At 39.3% G+C, this 20,095-nt stretch overlaps 1 protein-coding gene across 1 annotated transcript in view; it reads left to right on the top strand.

Moving 5' to 3' along the window:
* cers1 (ceramide synthase 1) overlaps positions 1 to 20,095 on the top strand; it is a 31,547-nt gene that overhangs the window by 5,653 nt on the left and 5,799 nt on the right. The window contains exons 2-6 of the mRNA XM_005800514.2: positions 15,409 to 15,568; positions 18,817 to 18,997; positions 19,082 to 19,243; positions 19,418 to 19,565; positions 19,661 to 19,815. Of these exons, the coding sequence (XP_005800571.1) occupies positions 15,409 to 15,568; positions 18,817 to 18,997; positions 19,082 to 19,243; positions 19,418 to 19,565; positions 19,661 to 19,815 (806 nt within the window). The remainder of the gene's footprint in view (positions 1 to 15,408; positions 15,569 to 18,816; positions 18,998 to 19,081; positions 19,244 to 19,417; positions 19,566 to 19,660; positions 19,816 to 20,095) is intronic.

Here is a 20,095-nt window from a genome sequence, read left to right as displayed (position 1 = left end):
CTCTCCGAGCGGTAATTTTGCAGCTTCAGCTTTGTCGCAGAGCTTATCCTCCTGCACCGAGCTGGATGGCGAATGGGGCCGGCTCTCTGTTGTTCTCCTAGTTCGGAAAGCATCCTCTGGGTCCATGGCGTTCCCAACCACAGATCCCAGATTCATTTTCCATTAGGTTGTTGCACATTAGAGCCACAGGCAGAAACCTGATTCTGGGGATTGTGGTGAGCAGGGAGTGATATCCATTCTTCCAAAAGTGCCCACACACATAAAGCTTGCTTGTAGTTTTGACACTGATTGCAAGCAATAGTGAGTTTTTATTACATTAGTTTGTTGTCAGCTCTCTTCTTCTGTGGCCCAGCTATCTAATTTCTTGCTGCATCATATACGTTATGAGCAGCACTTAGGCCGTCACCTGACATGCAATATATTTCCACCTTGGCTTTCGATTTGTAGTTCATACACAGAACTTATGGCTTCACTAAACTGTCCTGCACTTCATAGGCTTGCTGAAGTTAATGTAGCTTGTCACTATAATAAATGATCTGGAGCAATCCTAGATATTGATCAACCTCAGTGTCAAAACCACTGACAGGTGAGCCGATTTACATTGATTAATTCTAGAAAGTTCTCATGAGATATCTTGGCTTCCATCTATATGCCATGTTGACACATATCAGTCACCTGGAAATGACCGCAGACTGAAGACGTGGATGCATGCAAAGAGTAAAATTACACAGCGCAATAAAGAGAATTTTTCTCCTTACAAAGTTCCTTCATTGTGCTTTTTTAGTCACATATAAAGCATCAAAGATAATGAGGAGTTTTTATACATGTAGGCGAAAAAGCAGAGTCTGAGTTGACCCGGTTTTGTGTGAAAATCCCTACGCCAGGGTTCTGCTGCCTGCAGCTCCAGAGTGCAAGTGGAAGACGATGAAAAATCAACTACTGCATTTAAATATAGATATGTTAACAATGGCCTTCAGATTTTGCATTTGCTAAAACAAGCTATTTTTCTTGTTGTTAGGTTACAAGTTAGGTGTTTTATATCAACACCGAGTGGAATATTTGCTAACATCTTATATTAGTATTCATTTTCATACCTAGAAATAGAAATGAAATGTTGACTCCTTAACAATTGCAACACATTTAATATAGTAGAAAATTACCATGTGAAGCTGTCAGAAAAAAAAACAAAACCTGAAAAGTTATACTGAGGGTAAAAATAGCTAATTGAACTGTAAAGGTTGCGGGCCACTAATGTCTGGTTGTTGCCCCCTTAACGACAACACACACTATGAAGGATTTTCTGATACCTGAAAATGAGTGTTTCACATTGCTGTGAAGGAAATTTGACCCACTCATCTTTGCAGAATCGTTTTAATTCATCCACATCGAAGAGTTTTTGAGGATGAATGATCCTTTCAGGGTCAAACCACAACAGGTGAACGTCTTTTCCCAATTCTTTGGATCTTTTTTCTACGCTGCGTGAAAAGATGATGGCCGACTGAAGGCTGCTGATAAACTGACCTTTTTGTTCAAGTTTATAAAGCCAGTTTTAAAAGTGTTGTTTTTTGAGCTTTGTTTCATAATTGAAAGCCCACTCTGCTCCCACTCACCTCCTACCTGCTGATAAACACAAACTCCAGCCACATGTGAACTCAGCAGAGCTGAAGTGGCTTAAATGAATAAACAGACTTTTTAAAAATGGCCGCTGTTTTTTCCTTTCGCGGGTTAAAAGTACTGCTATGAATTGTTTTTCTAGTTTTTCAGTAAGATGTGATGTTGGACTCTTAACAACTTGTCACCCAGGTTTATATAACACATTGTTTGTTGCTTCACTGTGGGAATTGAAAAAATGACATCCATAAAAGCAGTCATTTTGAGTCTGGACAACCACACTTAGGAACTTTGATGAGAACTTTGTTAATTAGCATCATAGATGACCTTATTCCTCTGCCATAGATTGACCACAGCCTGGAGCTTTGTTCACAGATTGTAATGTGATGTTCTTGGTTAATAATTTAACAGAGAGTAGTCCTGCATTCCTTAAATTATAGTTGCAACAGGGATGTTTATACATTGCAATGCATGGGGATGAATCAGCTCTGTTTGCAGACGGTCAGACTTTCCTCTGGTCAGCAGGAATCTGACATGAAGCTCTGAGTCTGCGGTCTCCCTCCCAGTCTTTTTTCTTCTCTTCTGTTCCTTCTTGCTCCTTTGTTTGTTTCTCTCTATCCACCCTCAGCGGACAGCCTTTGACTGGGCCAGAACGCACTCTAACTGTGAGCGCCCAGCTTGGTGGATGAATCTCCTCTATCAAGGACACATTTTATCATCAAGTGAGAACTGAGTGGTCAGAGGTAGCTGAAGTTCACTCTCTTTCTGGAAGGAAAACATCGTGTTTTATGGCTTGCGTACCATAATTGTGTGGATTTGTTGTTCTTGCACTGTAGTTATGGGTAAGATCTAAAGAGCCTTTTATTCCCTGGAAGCAATTAGATGAGTTTCCCACTTCACAGATGGGCTTTCTCTTTCTCTGTGAAAGAAATTGCAACACTTGTATGGAATCCCTCTCATGCAGAGTGCAGTGTCTGGACAGCCGGCTTTCATCTCTGTCCTTTTCTGAATATACAAATCATTGCACCTCCCCTCCCTCCTTGCTCATGTGTCTTGTCCTCCCTGTCTGTCCCCATCCTCTGTGCAGTTTGGGGTTTGCATAACCGCAAAGCTTAGTTAGTGCAAATCGAGTGGTTGAGAATGAGACCATTTGATTAATTTCTTCATGTCAGAAAGTCTTCAAACTAGTTAGAAAACCTTTGAAAGGTTTATTTCGAAGGTCAAAAGAATAAAGTTCCATACAAGATTTGTAATGTTTCCAGTTACATTTAAGCTGAAAATGATTCATGCTGCTGCAAGATTTAGATGTAGTTAGCTTTTTTTCCAGTCATAATTCAGTTTGTAAAAGATCCAACTGCAGAGATAAATTAACTTATAAAATTCTCACAAGGGGGCCAGGGCATAGGAAACTGGACTTATATTATTATTAAAACCTAAACAGGCGGCTTTATGAATTATGTAAGATTTGAGAGCAATATGTTTTATTTAGTGGTAGGGTTGGGCTATAATTCTAGTTTATCAATTAATCAAATTTTCTGTTTTTGAAGATTTAATTTTTGGAAAATCTGGATTTTCTTTTCACTAATGCACACCTCTGGTTTCCATACTTCAAGTGATGCTAGCCAAGAACTACAATCTTTTTTAACAAACGTCTTTAATAGCTTCTTTCTTTTCCGACTTTGAATTTCAGGTCAACTCACAAAAGAAATTATTGAAATAAAGATAATTTTTAAAGATATGTCATTTGTACGTTTTTTTAGTCGATTAAAATTATAAATTGGATTTTGTTTAAAACAAAATTTGAGATTTTATTTTTAACCCAAATTGCTAAGTACCATTTAGGGGTCTCAAAGTAAGAGGACCTGGATTGGATTAAAAAATAATTGTGAAAAATAATAGAAATTTCCTTCTTCTTCACAGTTATGCGCTACTTTGTGTTAGTCTTTCACATAATACCCCAACAAAATAAATGTTTTGGCTCAAATGTGGCAGCATGTGAAAAATGTCAAGTGGTATAAACAACAGTACACACACCTGCTCTCCTGAACCATAACATACACACTTTGAAACCTCAACACACACCGGTGAAAAATGCTGCAGTTAGGAGATAAATAGTTGGTCCGGATGTTTTTTTTCTCATCAGTTTAAATCGACCTGGCTCTCACAGTTACTCTCACCCGCTCTAGTGTCAGCCCTCGTTCTCGCCGTGTTGCAATAAGTGTGGCTACTGTATTATGAATGACAACCATATGTCTTCCAGCTGTCAGCTTGAACCGTGAGCCAAGTAGGTCTGCGTGCAAATTCAGAACCGCCTGACGCACACATGCAACATGACACATCCAGTTTGCATAAAATCCTTGCACTTTAAGGTGCCGACATGGTTTTAAGGTTAATTTAATTTGAAGGCGGTGATGTCGCGTTCTCTGCAGAGCTGCAAATAAACTTGTCCTCAAAAAGAAGCTTGACCCGCCTGACTAGCTTCAGCTGCATTATCGCTTTGGTTAGTTCTGGTTTGTGACCTGACATTGACACAAACACAGTTAACTGAGGCCATTAGACAAATAAAAGCCAAGCAAGCAAATTTAAATCATTTCTAATTTGCAAAGTAAGAAAGAAATCAGGCCTTTTGGGACATGTTTGCTTTACTTTGTTTGTGCTGCTGTGGAAATCATAAATATTTTCACACACAAAAAATCCTTTCTTAATAAGGAAACTTTTTTTTTTTAACAATAGCTTTTATTGATCATAGTTTTTCTAAACCTGACTGCATACCAACTTCCAAATAGTTTTCTCTTCACAGATTGCTGCATTTCACCACATGATAACAGAGGGAGTTTATTACAAGAAAGCACGAGTGTGCAGCTGTACACAGCAGTGGTGACAAAGTGAAAGCAGCTCTTTTAAAATATAACAGAGTGCAGACATTTTTGTTTTATCACCTAATTCATAGGACATTGTAGCAGAAAACCTGTCACTGAACTCATTACTTCACATCTCCATGATTTAGAGATGAGAGTGAGACGGGCTCTCACATTCCTGCTTCCTAAAAAGGCTGAAATGGTGTTGAAGGGAACAACATTTCGCCATTTTTAAGTGCAAGTTTCCTCTTACGACGCACAGTCACACACACATGAGAAATCACAAAATAAATTAAATAAATAAACATGAAAATGCCTCTGTTGACTGACATATTTTATTTTCATCATGACTGCTTGCCTATCATACATCTGTACTTTGAATTTGATGGCAGAATAATCTTTTACCATTCTGAAAGACTCATCTTTTCTGATTATTGCACGACTTTGTATATGTGACGGTCGAAGTTAGTGATGGTTTGAAAAGTAGGATGTGGTTTTATTGAAATTGATCAATGAAATACATTTAATTTTTTATGCTTACACATCAAGACATTTTGTTTTCATTAGCTTTTCATACATCACGCTAATGCTGATGCGCTCAGTAGATGTTGTAATTCAGGAGTGTTATTTAAAGCTGTTGTAAAATGAGGTTGCTATGAACAGGAAATTTCAAATCTGTGATATTACATCAGACGAATCAACTTTACAAATAATTTGTCCCCAATGTGACTTAATATTGTGGATTTTCTTGCTGCTGAGCCTGTGTGCGGTTTCTCTGATTCTCTTGACATCAATTTGATAAACAAACGAGGCGTTAATGTCTCCTCAGGGATTCACTGATGTGCTGGACCTCCCCCAAGCAGGTGTATTATTTTGTTTTTGACAAATTGTCATGTATGAAGTGTGAAGCGTGAGAGGGCTTTTCAGAGTCTTAGGGCCACAGTTATGGACCAGGAACTGAAACTGCTGGTCTAAATCTTAAGCAAAAAGAAAAAAATAGCTGAAACAGTTACTTCAAACAAATTCAGAAATGCAAAGTCACTTCATGTTGTTATACTGGGAGCCTGGCGGGGAGTTAATATTAATTTTTCACTCTGCAGAAATAGACAAAGGCGTTTCCTGTACTGCAGCTCTAGTCCGCCAGCATCACCTGTCAGTCAGATTTCGGTGCTCCTGCACACATGTGCATATAGTGGTGAATCATCAGCACTCACTCAGACCCGTTCTAATTTAGTGCCTCATCTAATCACAGGCTTTTAATCAAATTAAATCCAAATGTTCAGCAACTGGTGTGAACTATACGGGGGGACTGAGTTTTCCATCTGCCAGCCACAATCTATTCCCTTCTTTTTGGAAAGTCAAAGATCATCACATGCTGCGGCATCCTGTTTCTCCTCAGAAGTAACTGATTTGTTCTTCAGCAATATCCACCTTAATTATTGGCTTGCATAATTAAAAGCCTTAAAATAATTTATTGCAACAGAAAATCTCACACTGAATGTTTTTTTTTATTACATTATTTGGTGGGAAAAATCCCACATAATCACAAAAAATATTTAGAAAAATCAGTTGTTGGACAATTATCTACAACTCCTGATTTTATTATCTATAAAATGCATGTAGATAATATATTTTTTATCTATATATGTATCTTTTTTTAGCTTGAACAATGATCTTACATGCTTTTAATTAATAATCCATGTCTTCCTTTTTCCATGATGCAAATATGTTGACAAAAGATCTACTTCTCTTCAGAACAGAACAAAGTAGAGAAAATTTATTTCATGTACGGAAGACATGATTTATCCTTTTATCTAAATTAATAACACACATTACAGAAATTATTTTTAAGCCTTTGGTACGAAGTTGTGAAATGCTGATAATGGAGGTGGACAGTGGACATTGATAAGGACATTTTGATCACTTTTCTTTGACCAACAGGCCTCATTTAACCTCTATTTCAACCTATTGGTGCTCTGTAGCATACTGAATACTCTTGACTCAACACAATGAGGCTCAAAATGTTGAAGTCTGGAGCTCTTGACTGCAGAACTGATTTCTCTTGAATTTACTCAGATCCCGAGGGCTATTGATGGCTTCAGAAATGTTTGTAGAATCGCTCCAAATGCTTATTTTTATGCTGCTCTACAAATGAAGGTGAATGACACATCTCAATTTCATATTTTGATAGGGCGTCTCAATACTTCTGGCAATGTAATGTATGTCAAATTTAGTTCTTCGAGCTAAAAATGACAGAATCGAAACAGAAAAGATGCTAAGTGCTTCAAAGCATTCGTCTTCTCTGTTTCTGTGTGAACATACCTGCAAACGTTCCTGTCAGTGGGATAAATTATTGATCGCGTCTCTGTTTATCCTCCGTGTCACTTACATTTCCTTTTCAGTCTGCGTGGAGGGCTGATTCATCTGAGACCCTTAAGGAACCTATCCCTCATTTTTTGTTTTATTTACAGACATACAAATAAACAGCTGACTCATTTCCCAGCATGCAATCCACCAAGTATGTAGGCAGGAAGGGGAAATAAGGAGGCCAGTAAAAGCTGGCGTGATTCAACATTCGTGAGCTGGAAGCGTTTTTGTTTTCAGTGGGTCAGCAAAGATGTGGCGAGACATGCAGCGGAGAAAACCCCTCTGGGGGAAATGGTCTTAAGGTGGCATGCTGTGTAATCTGAGGATTTGTTCCACAGCTACAAAATAAAGCAGCTTCCCTCCCACAACCAGGCTGCTTTTATTGTTGCTGTTTCTCGTTAGAAACCTTTCCTGTTCCTTCTAATTAAAGCAAAAATAAGCCGGGCGCAGATAGATAGCGTGACGACAGCTGATCCGCAATAACTCCTTGGAGGAAACGGATTAAAGATAAACGTTGGGAACAGCACACAAAAACACTGGCAAAACATAAACATAATAACATTCGGAAAAGCTGAAAAAATAAAAGAAGAGACCCGACAAAACACGAAAAAGCCCAACAATATAAAAACAGCATGATTTAGTGGGAAATGTAAACAAGAAGACACCTTGCAAGTGATTGGTTGTATGATAGAGAAAAAAATAAAGTAAACTTGACATGGTGAAACAAATGACAGAAATTTAAAGCATAGAAGAAAAGCAAAGCCCAATATCCCATTTTTACAAACAACTTCAAGCAGAAATGCCAACGTTAAAACCCTCAATCTTTATCTTCAGTGGCAGCTGTCCGCTCTCCACCTTGTTAAGAACAAGACAGGAGGGCGAATGACATCATTCTCTTTTTATAGAGGCCGATAATCCACACTGTAAAGTAAAAAACAAATGTATTAAAACGGATTATCGGGTGGCTGATAATATTTGAAGACAAACAGTGGATTTGAAGCGTCAAGATGTTCTAGAAGGCACTTCAGATTGGATTGTTATAATTGTTAATCACAGATGAATGGGCTATTTTTACCCACACATGTATATATAGTCTAAAACTGGTCATCTGTTGGATTAGCCCTGGCAAATCCTATTTACCCTAAAACCAGAGGGCATCTGTGACAGGTTTGGGTTTAAAGGTACTCCAAGATAACCAGAGTGACGTCGTCAGGCGGCCAGAACGAGATCGAAGCTAGAACGAGCCAAAATAAATGAAAGAAGGCGAATGAGAGCAGGCCTGATTTAACAGATCCACACATGAGCCAGCATCCTGACTCACTGGCCCAATTTATCTTCTTATGCAACAGGCCAACAAGGCAGAGTCCATTCACCTCTCGTCCTCTTTCGTCGCCTGCTTCTAGGAAGTGAACGTGGAGATCTTCTGGAAAAGACTAGCAGTCGAGTCAGAATAGAAAGGAGAATAGAAACGTCTGGAATGAGAGGAAGATGATGCTTTTACTCAGACTGATGTCTCACATAGGGCAGCAGCTAATGATTATTTTAGTAATCGATTAATCTATTGGCTATTCTGACGATTAATCGGATAAAGAATTGGAACATTCTGCAGATTTTTTTTTAAACCACATAAGTCCCCCTTATACAATATTAGAAATACATTAAAAGATGCAAATTGTGCCTCAAGTCTAATAAGCTAGCAATAAGATTTAGCGAAAGCATAATCATTTATAGGAAAAGATGCGCAGCTAAAAAAACTTCTAACGTCAACATGTGAAAAGTTTAGCCCTTTCTGCTTGACATAACACCAGCAAACATAAGCCTGATCTGTTGATTGTTTTTGTATTTACCGATAAATAACAGATAACAAAAGATACTTGATAGGATATTTGAGCCGGGTGAAGTTAAAACTTTGTCACTTGAGGAGTTCTGGGTAGAACATATCAGGATTTATTTATTTATTTTTTTAAATTCAAAATGTTTATATATTTTTTGTGCAGTTTTAACTTGATTACTGCTCTGAGTATTTTCTTTCAGCAAACGATTTCAGTTAAGAATTAATCGCTTGCTAAATTGATTCATTACGATTAATCATATTAACCATTTCATGCAATCAGCTTCTGTAGCTTCTTCATAAGTTACCCACTTTTTCTTTTTTTTTTTTTTCTCCTTCCCCGATTTCCAGTTCAGAGTCTCTTTGGCAGGGAGGCAGGAAGGACAGTGAAATGAGAGGCAGCGATGCCTCAGGCGAGGGGACGAGTTGAGCCAGAGTCGCTCTGTCAGGGGGGGAAGAGGAGCCAGGGCGATCTGTTGAAAGACTGTGGGTCCAGCCTGAGTGTAGTTCAAGACCTTATCAGTCAACTGACAGATGATGAGGGATGACTGTCCTTGACCCACTATATCTCTACTTGGGGGGCTGACATAGAAAACTGATGGATTATGGACAATGAAATCGGAGGGTTGGCTCGATATAGAGAGAAACAAAACTTAACTTTTGGCCAAATGGTAAATAATCAATCAATCTACATTTCAGACCAAGCTTTGGATCATAATCCATGTCATTTCTAAGGTTGGTAAAGTTAAAGAAAAGTATGTTAACAGATAGGGTTATGATAGGGTTATATTATGATATCTCCAGAAAATATTGTATAATAAAAATGGGTATTGTATTTGGGAACTTACACCGCTGTGACCCTGTGAGGATCCTATATGTTGGGATGGATGGATGGATGGATGGATGGATGGATGGATTGTATTTCAAATTGCAGCTGAGGAAAGCTCCTTTCTGTCAGTGCTCACAAATATGTTTCCATCTTATTTTATTTGCCACAGAGATGCATCAATAAGGCCTTTTCCTATCCTAAAACAAATGCCAAATTTCTTTACAGATTTTAACTTTTATTCTATTCTTCTTGGTTTTGCTGCATTTTTCAGTACCTGACCCAGTTGTTGCAGACAAAATTGGCAGATTTTTATCTGTCGTTGAGTCATTTTTGCTTCTTTAATTTTCTAGCACATATTGCGCATAAAGTTGTCTGTAAATAGACCCTTGAAAAGCAATGTCATGGTACATCGACAGAGGCTTTGTGAAAGTTGGAAGCATACACCGAAGTATTCTAGGTCGCTTTTCTCCAGGGGTTGCTTTTGAAAACATGACAAAAGTTTCTAACAAATACATTTAAAGCAATGGTACTGTGCAGAGGCAGATGGATGGACTGAAGCTTTCTCTGAACTCCATTTTTTTTATAAGCACATTTGAAAGACTAACAATATAGACAAACCTTCAGTTAAAGAAATAAACACTGTCTGTAAAAGCATCAAAATCATGTCCAAACAATCTGTAATGACATGACTAATTTCCATAAACCACTCCATGTATCTATTATTCAAAGCACACCTTGTGATCACAGCAGTGATGCTTTGTTGTGCAATTTGCTTACCTTTGGACAGCACATACCCCGCATGTCTCCTCTTCTCTTTGTCTGTCTGTGGTGTGCTGTTATTATGCTGGTAACAATTTTCTTTAACATCTTAAAACATGCTTTTGAAGATGCATCCTCTTATAACCAGGTCATTTCAATATTATGGGGGTGGATTGTTATTTTAAGGTGCTACTTACTCAACACACTGCTTTAATTCTCGAGGACCCAAGTGTCATGTTATCCTATTTCTGATATTGCGAGATGATATATTTTTTTTATCATGCAAGTAGTCATACTGGCAGTATTATTGATGGTTTGATTAACCACAGCTCTACCAGACAGCAGTCACTTTCTGCTTCTCGCTTACAGAAATCTTCTTTGGAGTTTTTGCAACCAAAGCCAACCAAGAACAGAAGATCTGGTGATAAATATTAACTTCAATTTAGGAGTTGAGAACTAACTTAATCTGTAACTGTATGGAGATTTTGACATTTTGATGGTTTCTCCACACACCCTCCAAATATTGACCATTAAAACGTCAAATGTCCAGTGACATGATGGTTTTATTGGTGTAGGTTCTCAGTCACCATTAGCTATGTTTCCATCCAATTGAGCAAACTTTTACAACCTTTCAAACTTATTAGATGTGTTTCCATCTACTAGAATTAAATCAATTAACTGCATAATAAATTGTCTTTTTTCTCTCTCTTTCTACCAAAAACTGGATGACAGAAGTCTTCAGTCTGGTGCTTTGGTCTCAATCGGCCCTTTTTTTGAAGCCCAGTTTTGTTTATAGAGACTTTATAATTCTTTTTGTTTGCTATTTTGGTTGATTTGTTTATTTATTTTGAGTATTCAAAATATCCTCCAGTTCCAGTGTTAAATGCTCATTAGAATTGAAAGTTTTTTGAATGTGTTCTTGCATTATAATGCTATTACCATTATATCAGTTGAAAATTATCTCAAGACAACCATCGTTAATCGTAGTAACTACTGGAACAATTTATTGTCCAGGAAAATTTGTTATTGTGACAGGCCTAATTGTGCATCCCTAGTAACTTCACTACTCTGCAGGTCGAGTCATCAGCGTCACACTTTAGTCTGTTGACCACAAACCGCCTGAATATCAACAATTCATGAGGTTAAAAGTCCTTTCATTGCATAAGCATCTTTTTTTAGGTGTGAGCAATGTTGCCTTCCATCTAAAAAAAAGGCAGAAATACAGTAGAGAAATGAAAGACGTTTACAGAAAGGCATCTTTCTATTCTTAAAAAATTATCAAACAGGCTAACCAAGCCTGACTTTGACTGTTTATTAAGGCCACATACAGGATGTATGGGCTAAAAAAGTCACATTTTCGACATATTTCTCTGAACTAAATAAAGACAAGGCCTCACTGACCTTAAATAGCCATAAAGAAACCTCCAGGGACGTCCTGTCATCACAAGGAACTCCACTTTTCAACAAAGCCTGAACATCAGACGTTATTTTGAGAGACCTTCAAGGTGACTCACGATGTGACGAATCTCATAAAATGTGTTATGGTTACTTGAGTGTTTTGTCGTTCGTTTGTGGCGTTAACGTCGGCAAGCAGCTGCAGTTAATAACACAGGAGAAGAACAGTGATTTTGTGCTGCTGAGGAGACAACGCAGTCGGTGTGATGTGTGGCTTTGGCGGCTTTAGCAAGAGCATGAAGTGCAGAGTCACTGTTGGCTTCAACCAGCTTCAGCTTCTAGTGCATTTCAGCCTTTGCGAGTGCTTTGTGTTGAGGGGTGGGGGTGATGTGCTAAAGGACTGCAGGGGGCTGCACTGTGTGCTGACAGCTGGCTTCTATAAATAAATGTCACAGGCAGGGGAGGAGGACGGGTGAGTGGGACGCAGTGGTGGATGGACAGCGGGAATGAGGAAGAAGTGAGGAGGGGGGGAGACAGATCGGTGGGACTGATGCAGATGCACAGGGAGACTTTAAAGAATGCGGCGGAGTGTCCTGTGCAGCACTTTGCTCGGGTCAGGACCTAACGGACACTTAACACACGCCACCTGTGGCTGAGCCAATCAGCTGTCCTGGTTGTGGTCATGTGACCCCTGACTTTGTACATGTGTCCTGGCTAATGAGTCTGTTGCCGTTACATTTTTATCTCACATCTGTCCAGCCCCAGTCAGCTTCCTTTCCCTGTTGTGTCTCGGGTCTCTGGTGTGACTCACGGACTCCATCACTTAGTGAAAACAGCAGGAAAAACAGGCGTAAAGAATAAACAAAGGAAGGCAGGAAATTAAGACGCAAGACGAAGATGAAACTGGCTGTTCTGTTTCGTATCACGCAATCAGGAAAAGCAGAAACTGAATAATGTCCTGACTCTAAGCAGGAGTAACGCTCTCTTCATGAATTTGTCATGCAGGCCGTCATTGAGCCCAGTCCCATCAGGTTGAGTGGGCTGTATCACTGACACAGGCTACTTTCACTTTGCTGCCTCCAGTTACACTCTTTGGCTTTCTATAGCACTGTGTATGTGTGTGTAATTTTGTTTACAAGGGGGGAGGGGGAAGGGTTTGGTTTCCGGTCTTGGCACAGCTATCAAGCACTGAAAAACAGCCCATCTGAGTCCCTGCCATGCTCATATACCTGTTGTGTATCTGCTTCACCTCCTTTGTGTCTCGTTTACACTGTGTGATTACGTCCAAATGTTTCCGTAGTTTAGTTTCTTTAAATGGGTCATTTTATCTCGGAGGATTGTTGCAACATAGAAGCTGCAGAATTAAAAAAATAAAAGGAGTGATGAAGCAGGAAGACAGAGGAAGGCTTAGGATGAAGATCACATGACCCTCCCACCTGTGGCTGAATCTTTGCACAATAATAGACTGTGTTGGTGCTACAAAACTTTGCTTCGACTTCTGCTTTCTGCTGCACGCAGAAAAAAAAAACTATAAGCAGGCTGTCACATCGTGCTGCTTCTTTTGCGCATGAACAGACATGCGACACTAACAAACGTGACACATTTATAAAGATAACAAATGTGTAAATGTGATGCAGTCAAACACTTTGAAAGCTTAAATACTAGAATCCTTAATTTTATTTTTTTACTTTTCTGAAAATATTTTCAAACTATTACACAATGATAAGAGACACGAAAAAAGGCGAGACATAGCATCGCTGTTCACCCGGAAAACAGTTTAATCTCTTCTGCCATCATGTGTTGGGGTAGCAGCATCAAAGACAAAAAAAAACACCAACCGGGTAAAGAGTGCTGGTTCTGTTCTGGAGACTGCTCTCAACGACCCAGAGATAACGGTGCAAAGAAGGATTCCTCATAAAATCGAGAAAATTACGACCGGCCCTGTTGTATAAAACTCTTGTATGACAACAGAGTGATTTCAGTCGGAAGCTTTTTCAGATTCGCTGTAATACAGACTGCTACAGGAGATCCTTCCTGCCAACAGTCATCAGCTAAAATAGCTCTTAGAAGAAACTTAATATGAGTTACAACATCATTTAATTTGATTTAGGGATCAGTAAAATACTTTTGAATTCAATTGAAAACTTGTTCTGCTATATCTAGTCAGTTTTGATGTGCTAAGAAAATATAACTACTTACATTTGAAATATTTTTAACTATATTTATTTTATTTACACAATGTTGCCCAAACTGAGTGATGCTTGGTTGGATTTCTCTTTGCTAAATAGCACGTCTAGTTGTGGTTTGGAGAAATCTAGGCACTACTTCCTGGTTTAAAACCCCAGCCTGAGCTGCACGAGCTGCGGAAAGGAACGTAACACTTCAATTTCTTAGCTGCTGCACTGCAACTATTGATATTTATGAAAGAAATAGATGTTATTTTAGATTACAAACAACTCTTGTTTAAATATTACATTTAGCTTTGTGAAGAAAAAGTTTTAAAAAAGCAAAACGATTTGTGTGGCATTACTGGTCTTTCATTAATAGCAAATGGTTTTTCTCTTTCTATATTCAGCACCTTTTAGTCTGTAGATATCTTTTTGTTAAAAACAGACTAAAGTCATCCCTCATCTGAGTCATTGGGTGCTCAGCTTCATGTTTTTAATCGTCAAACTATATCAAATTTCACTTATCAAAGAAAGCATCAGAATAGCTGATCAAAGTTAGGTTGGTAGCTCAACATGTGTTGTTTGGTTGGCATGCTCTCTCATCTTCCCCATTTTGAAGACTGGCTAGAAGAAATAAGGGAAACAGAAAATTGTGGATAATTGATCAAAGGTTTCTAGACACTCTCATGAACTTGAAGTTAAAACAATTAAATAAAAAACAAAACTGTGAAATAATTTCATCCATCCATCCATTGTCTGCAGCTTATCCAAGATCAGGTTGTCAGGGCAACAGGTCCATCCACCTCCGGTAGAAGATGATTTCTGCTGCTTGTGTCCAGAAAATAAATGTTTAAGAAAACTGTTCTTTTGAATAACAACTAAAGCTTTTAGACACTTTTTTTACTCTTTGGATACCAAAAATATGTTGTAAATAAAGCTTTTTACATCTGTGGTTAAAACACCTTACAACCAGACGTTTTCTTTGAACGTCTAAAAAACAAAATTATTAGCTACTTGGTTTGCTTAGTCACCATGGCAACTACAATTAGCCAAGAGAATCTGGCAGTGCTTCATTTATTCAAACACCTTAGCAACAGCTGTTGTTTTAAGAGGAACTTTGACTTTTAAAATGGGAATCTCAGTTTTCAGATCTTTCTGAATTGACTCTTCAAAAAATCAAACTTCAGGACACAGATAGAAGGAGCCAAAACTGCAGATCTTACTGGAGTTAATCCAGCGGTGCAGCAGTAAAGCATAGATTTATGAAGATGTGGATGAATAGGTTTTATTTGCTGAGGTGCTGATTCAGCTTTCTGAGGCCTGCAGTGCGTTTGAAATTTATTTCAGTAAGCTGAGTCATGGCTTTTTAAAAAAATTTTTTATCACGTTCACTTAAATTAGGATCGGTCAAATTATGGTAACACCTCTAAAAGTACGACAAGATTGAAATATTTATGGCATGATTTTGAACTTTCATCTGGCTGATTTTTCTTTTACACATTTTTTTTCTACCTTATGAGAAAAGGAGTGTGATTTTCTTCTGACTGCCTGTAGAAGTAGTGTGACTTATTACTGATTTCTCTCCTGCAGCCTCTTGCACAGTGGTGCAGGCTGATGCCCAAAGATGCTGCCAAGATGCCAGAGAGTGCGTGGAAGCTGGTCTTCTACACCATGTCATGGTCCTACAGCACCTACCTGCTCTTCTTCTCCTCCTACTCCTTCTTCAACAACCCACCATCCGTCTTCTCCAGTAAGACACACAACCGTGGAGACCTTATGTTACTTATAGGTCATTTAATCTGGGTCTGTGTGGGTTTTTTTTCCTTAAAATTAAAGTCAGTGAAGGTAATCCAGTCAGTAAAAGTCAGCCAGATAAACGGATAAATGCTGACTTAAGGAGAGGTTTCCTTCCTAGATTTTCAGGGCAGAGAAAGAGTGAAGGTCAATGGTGACCAAAGTGCAGTCTGGGGGCCGTTTGTGGCTCTTGAAATAATTTTGTGTGGTCTCTGTCACCAGTTCAAGAATGGTGATAATTTGGGCATTTTTTTGTAATTGTTTTGTACTTAAAACTTTAAGTGCAATGCAGAGAATTTTTTTTTTTTTGCTTGTATTTCTTAGTAAGGTGGGCCACAAACATTCAGCCATTTTTTACACACAGGAACACACACATCCATTGCACTTGGCTTGGCTAAACACAGCAAAGGTTTTAAAAGAAAATTCTCATTTTTGCTGGAAGTGAACATTTAAGAGACCAAGAAAAAAAGTTAAATAACTGCAAACATTAAGGTGAATGTCATACTGTTTCCTTCACTAAAATATTAGTTTTTTAATTTATTGTCATGCAGGAAAAGGATAAAATATTCACAATGATATTATTTATCTATTTTTAATTGGAGAGAAAAGGCTCATTTTCGCCCCTCTGGGATTCTGACCATTGGTGCAAAAGGTTTGGACGCCCCTAGCTGCGGTTATTTTATCAGAAGGTAAAATAAGGCCCTATAGCTGCTCTATAGAGACTCTGCAGGAGGTAAAATTCCCCTCAGTACTTACATGGGCAGATATATGTATCCATCCATCCATCCATCCATTTTCTGTTCACCCTTTGTCCCTAATGGGGTGGGGAGGGTTGCTGGTGCCTGTCTCCAGAGTTTGAAGACTTGCACATTTTTTGAGCCTGCGGGAAACCTTTTTGCTTTTAAGGTATGACCTATTTTAATGCTTCAGAGTCTGTCCATTAATAACAGAATATGTTTATTTAACATATTTTACTACTATAGAACACATTAGGTTTCATACAACATTTATAACAAGAGATCTTTATGATTGTACCCTAATGGAAACCAGAATCATTACAGTTTTCAGTGTGTTGCTAATGGAAGATGGAAGTGCTCCCAGACTTTGCGTATATTCCACTCATGTCTTTTACTGTCCCTCGACCTCCTCCATCAGACACTGAGGTGTCAGCGCTCCTGGAGAGGATGAGGAGGAAGAGGCGAGCGGGGCTCACGAGGGCTATCGGACAGCATCAGCTTCGTCTTTGATCGCCACGTCACGGCTAATAGCCGTCAGTGTGTGATGTGTGGAGCAGGGGAGTAACAGGGCCTGACTTTTAGAGAGGGAGAGGAGGAATCAAGCTGAGAGGGAAGCTGTAGAGAGGGATGATAAGATAATCTGAAAAACAGCACCATAGTCGGCAAAACCTTGCAAAAACACTCACATTGTTTAAGGCTACAACCACAAACTTCTGCCTTTTTTATTGGGAGAGGCCGATAAAAAGCCGCACATTGTCATGAAGACAATTTTTACCGTTTTACAGATAAAAACTGAAAAGTGTGGCATGCATTTCCTTTGGGAATTACCAGAGTTTTAATTAGATTAGTTTGATAGCGTCTGTGAGCAGCAATTTTCAGCATTTTAAATTGAATGTAGGTCTGGACTTTGACTGGGCCATTCTTGATTTAAACTAACCCTCTGATTTATCTAATAGTGTTTTAATATTTATGCTCTCTTATCTGTGAAAGGTGCTGTATAAATAAAAAATAGTGTGTATAAAATGTAAAAATAAACTTCCGTTTCACACTTCCAAATTAGTTTTTGCTGGATTTGACCAATGAAAACTGTGACGGAAAAATGTAAACAAATAAATAAATTGAGTGCTGTGAATACTTTTGCAAGGTGCTGCATATTTATCCTGAATAAAAAGGTGGAAAAACCTAAAGTTTTAAGTAGGAAGAAATGCCTCTGCTTCCCATTCCTCACCTTGGCAGCTTTTCTCCTGGGATCCATTTTTCGAGCCTCTTCTCAATGTTTAATGGTGGAAGCTTTGATCGATAAACATTACACAACGCCTGAATGAAACCCCATCCATGTGGAGACAAACCTCACTCAAACATCGGAGGAGAGAGTTTCCGTCCAACATCTGATAGGCTTCAGAGACTCGAGCCAGTCTTAGCCTGCATTCAGGCGGGTTTTCATCAGAAATGTTCCCTAATGCTGCTGGACACCTGATCCCTCCTCCTTCTGTACCGCGCTAACCACCACAGCTTCTCCTCCAGGATCTCTGCTGTATTTACCATGCTATGCCTCTGACTTGTGCTTACAGGGATGCATGAGCATGATGAAGACACGACAAACTGTCCACGCCTTGGAGACTCTTTTACATCTGGAGGAATTTAAATGATGGAAAATTTTCCTGCTATATTTGTAACAAAGTTTAAGCAGAAACTAAAGTAAAGAGGGAATATTTATTTAGTTCTAATTTCAGGATTTGAACCCAGGACTTTCTTGTTGAAATGCACCAGTGCTGCCAAATGCACCACCATGTGGACCGTGTTCATTATTTATTGCAGTTTAGTTTAGATTATTAAGAATAAAAATAAAAAGGCATCAGCAATCCATGTACTTGGAGTCATGCAGCACGAAGATTAAACAATAATAATTCATAAAAATAAAATTATATATATATATATATATATATATATATATATATAATTTAACATACTGCAACAATCGCTTTGTTACATTAAGTTAAAAATAATTCAATTCATATAAAAGATTACTAAATGTATGCAGATTTCTTTGTCGAATTTGTAATTTTCTATAGTGGTCCGCAGATGTTTTCGAAATCATTTGATCTGTTTTTACTTGTGTGCTTGTTACGCAGCATTATGAACTCTGCAAAACATGTTTATGTATCTTTACCTTTTGATATCATGACAAAAATCAGCATAAAGTGCATAAAATTGGATTTTTTTTTTACTATAGGACACGATGTTTGCTCTGTGTTGAAGCATGCATTGGGTTGTGTCATCCTGCTCCCACCTACAGGCCGAGAATCATTGATTGTATTTATAAATGATCTAAATAAACTATTAAAGATGGTTTGCGACCTACTTTGTAAAACATTTCGGTCAAGGCTTCTTGTGTATCTCTGGCTGCTGCAGTCATCACAGCCTTTGTAGCCCAGCATCTTCCCCTGATCTCCTTCTGCTCCCTCAGACTGGAAGAGTGGTATGACAGTGCCTACAGACATCGCCATAGCCTACCTGATCCAGGGCAGCTTCTACGGCCACTCCATCTACGCCACCGTCAACATGGACACATGGAGGAAGGACTCTGCCGTCATGGTGGTGCATCACATCATCACCCTGGCTCTCATTAGCTTCTCCTACGCCTTCAGGTACTAGAACAGGGGAAAGGTGTGGAGAGCGTTGCACCCGACCGTGTTCTGAAAGTGAATCTCGCTTTGATTTCTCCCTCTCAGGTACCACAACGTGGGCATCCTGGTGTTGTTCCTGCACGACATCAACGACGTTCTGCTGGAGTTCACCAAGCTAAACGTCTACCTGAAGGCCAGAGGAGGCGGCTACCACCTGCTCAACGACGTTCTGTCCAACATGGGCTCCGTCAGCTTCAGCGTCACTTGGTAAGCTTTAAATCTTCAACTTGCTTTCTGGTTTCTCCCCCTCCGCTGCTTGGCTGTCTCACTGAAATGATTTGAAGTTTTGACAGCTCTGTCATTATGCTGTCTGGTGTCTTATTCATCCACAGAGTCCCTAAATATCTGCTGTCTGTTTTGTTCCCGCCTCGTTTTTCTCAGGTTCTGGTTCCGACTCTATTGGTTCCCTCTTAAAGTACTGTACGCCTCATGTGTGTCCAGCATCCAGTCGGTCAATAACATCCCCTTCTACTTCTTCTTCAACGCCCTGCTCTTCGCCCTGCTGCTCATGAATATCTACTGGTTCCTGGTGAGCGCACTTTGAAACCGAGTTTTTAAGCGCCTCCAGTTCACACTCTCATTCTGACCGCTTTGCTTGGTGCGTTTCTCCTCTGCTCTCTGCAGTTTATTGTGATTTTCGTGGTGAAGCTGCTGAAGGTGAAGGAGGTGAACGACGTCAGGGAGTACGAAGACGAGGACGCCAGGAAGGCAGCAGAGGAGCTGCTAAAAGACGCAGAAAACAATGATGATGATGCTGGACATCACAACTCAGCCCAGAGGTGAGCTGCGCCACTCCCATTTCAAAATAAACTTTTCATTTGAATATAAGACACGGAGCGCTTCAACTTATGCATGATGAAGCCTGAGGTTTTATCAAGCACAGAACATCGGCGGGGGGTTAGCTATGTGCTGGCAGCAGAGGTGGTAGTTTATCCATGAAGTGTCCACCACATGCATGGGCTTGAATTGCTTATCAGAAAATGCAAAGCAGGTCTGATCCTGCTGTTCTCCTCCCAAGCGGGCAGCCTCTTCTTGCCCACACCTGCCTGGCAGGGCTCC

The sequence above is a fragment of the Xiphophorus maculatus genome, chromosome 9, assembly GCF_002775205.1.
Source record: "Xiphophorus maculatus strain JP 163 A chromosome 9, X_maculatus-5.0-male, whole genome shotgun sequence".
Classification (NCBI taxonomy): domain Eukaryota; kingdom Metazoa; phylum Chordata; class Actinopteri; order Cyprinodontiformes; family Poeciliidae; genus Xiphophorus; species Xiphophorus maculatus.
This window is presented reverse-complemented; position numbering and strand designations above follow the sequence as displayed.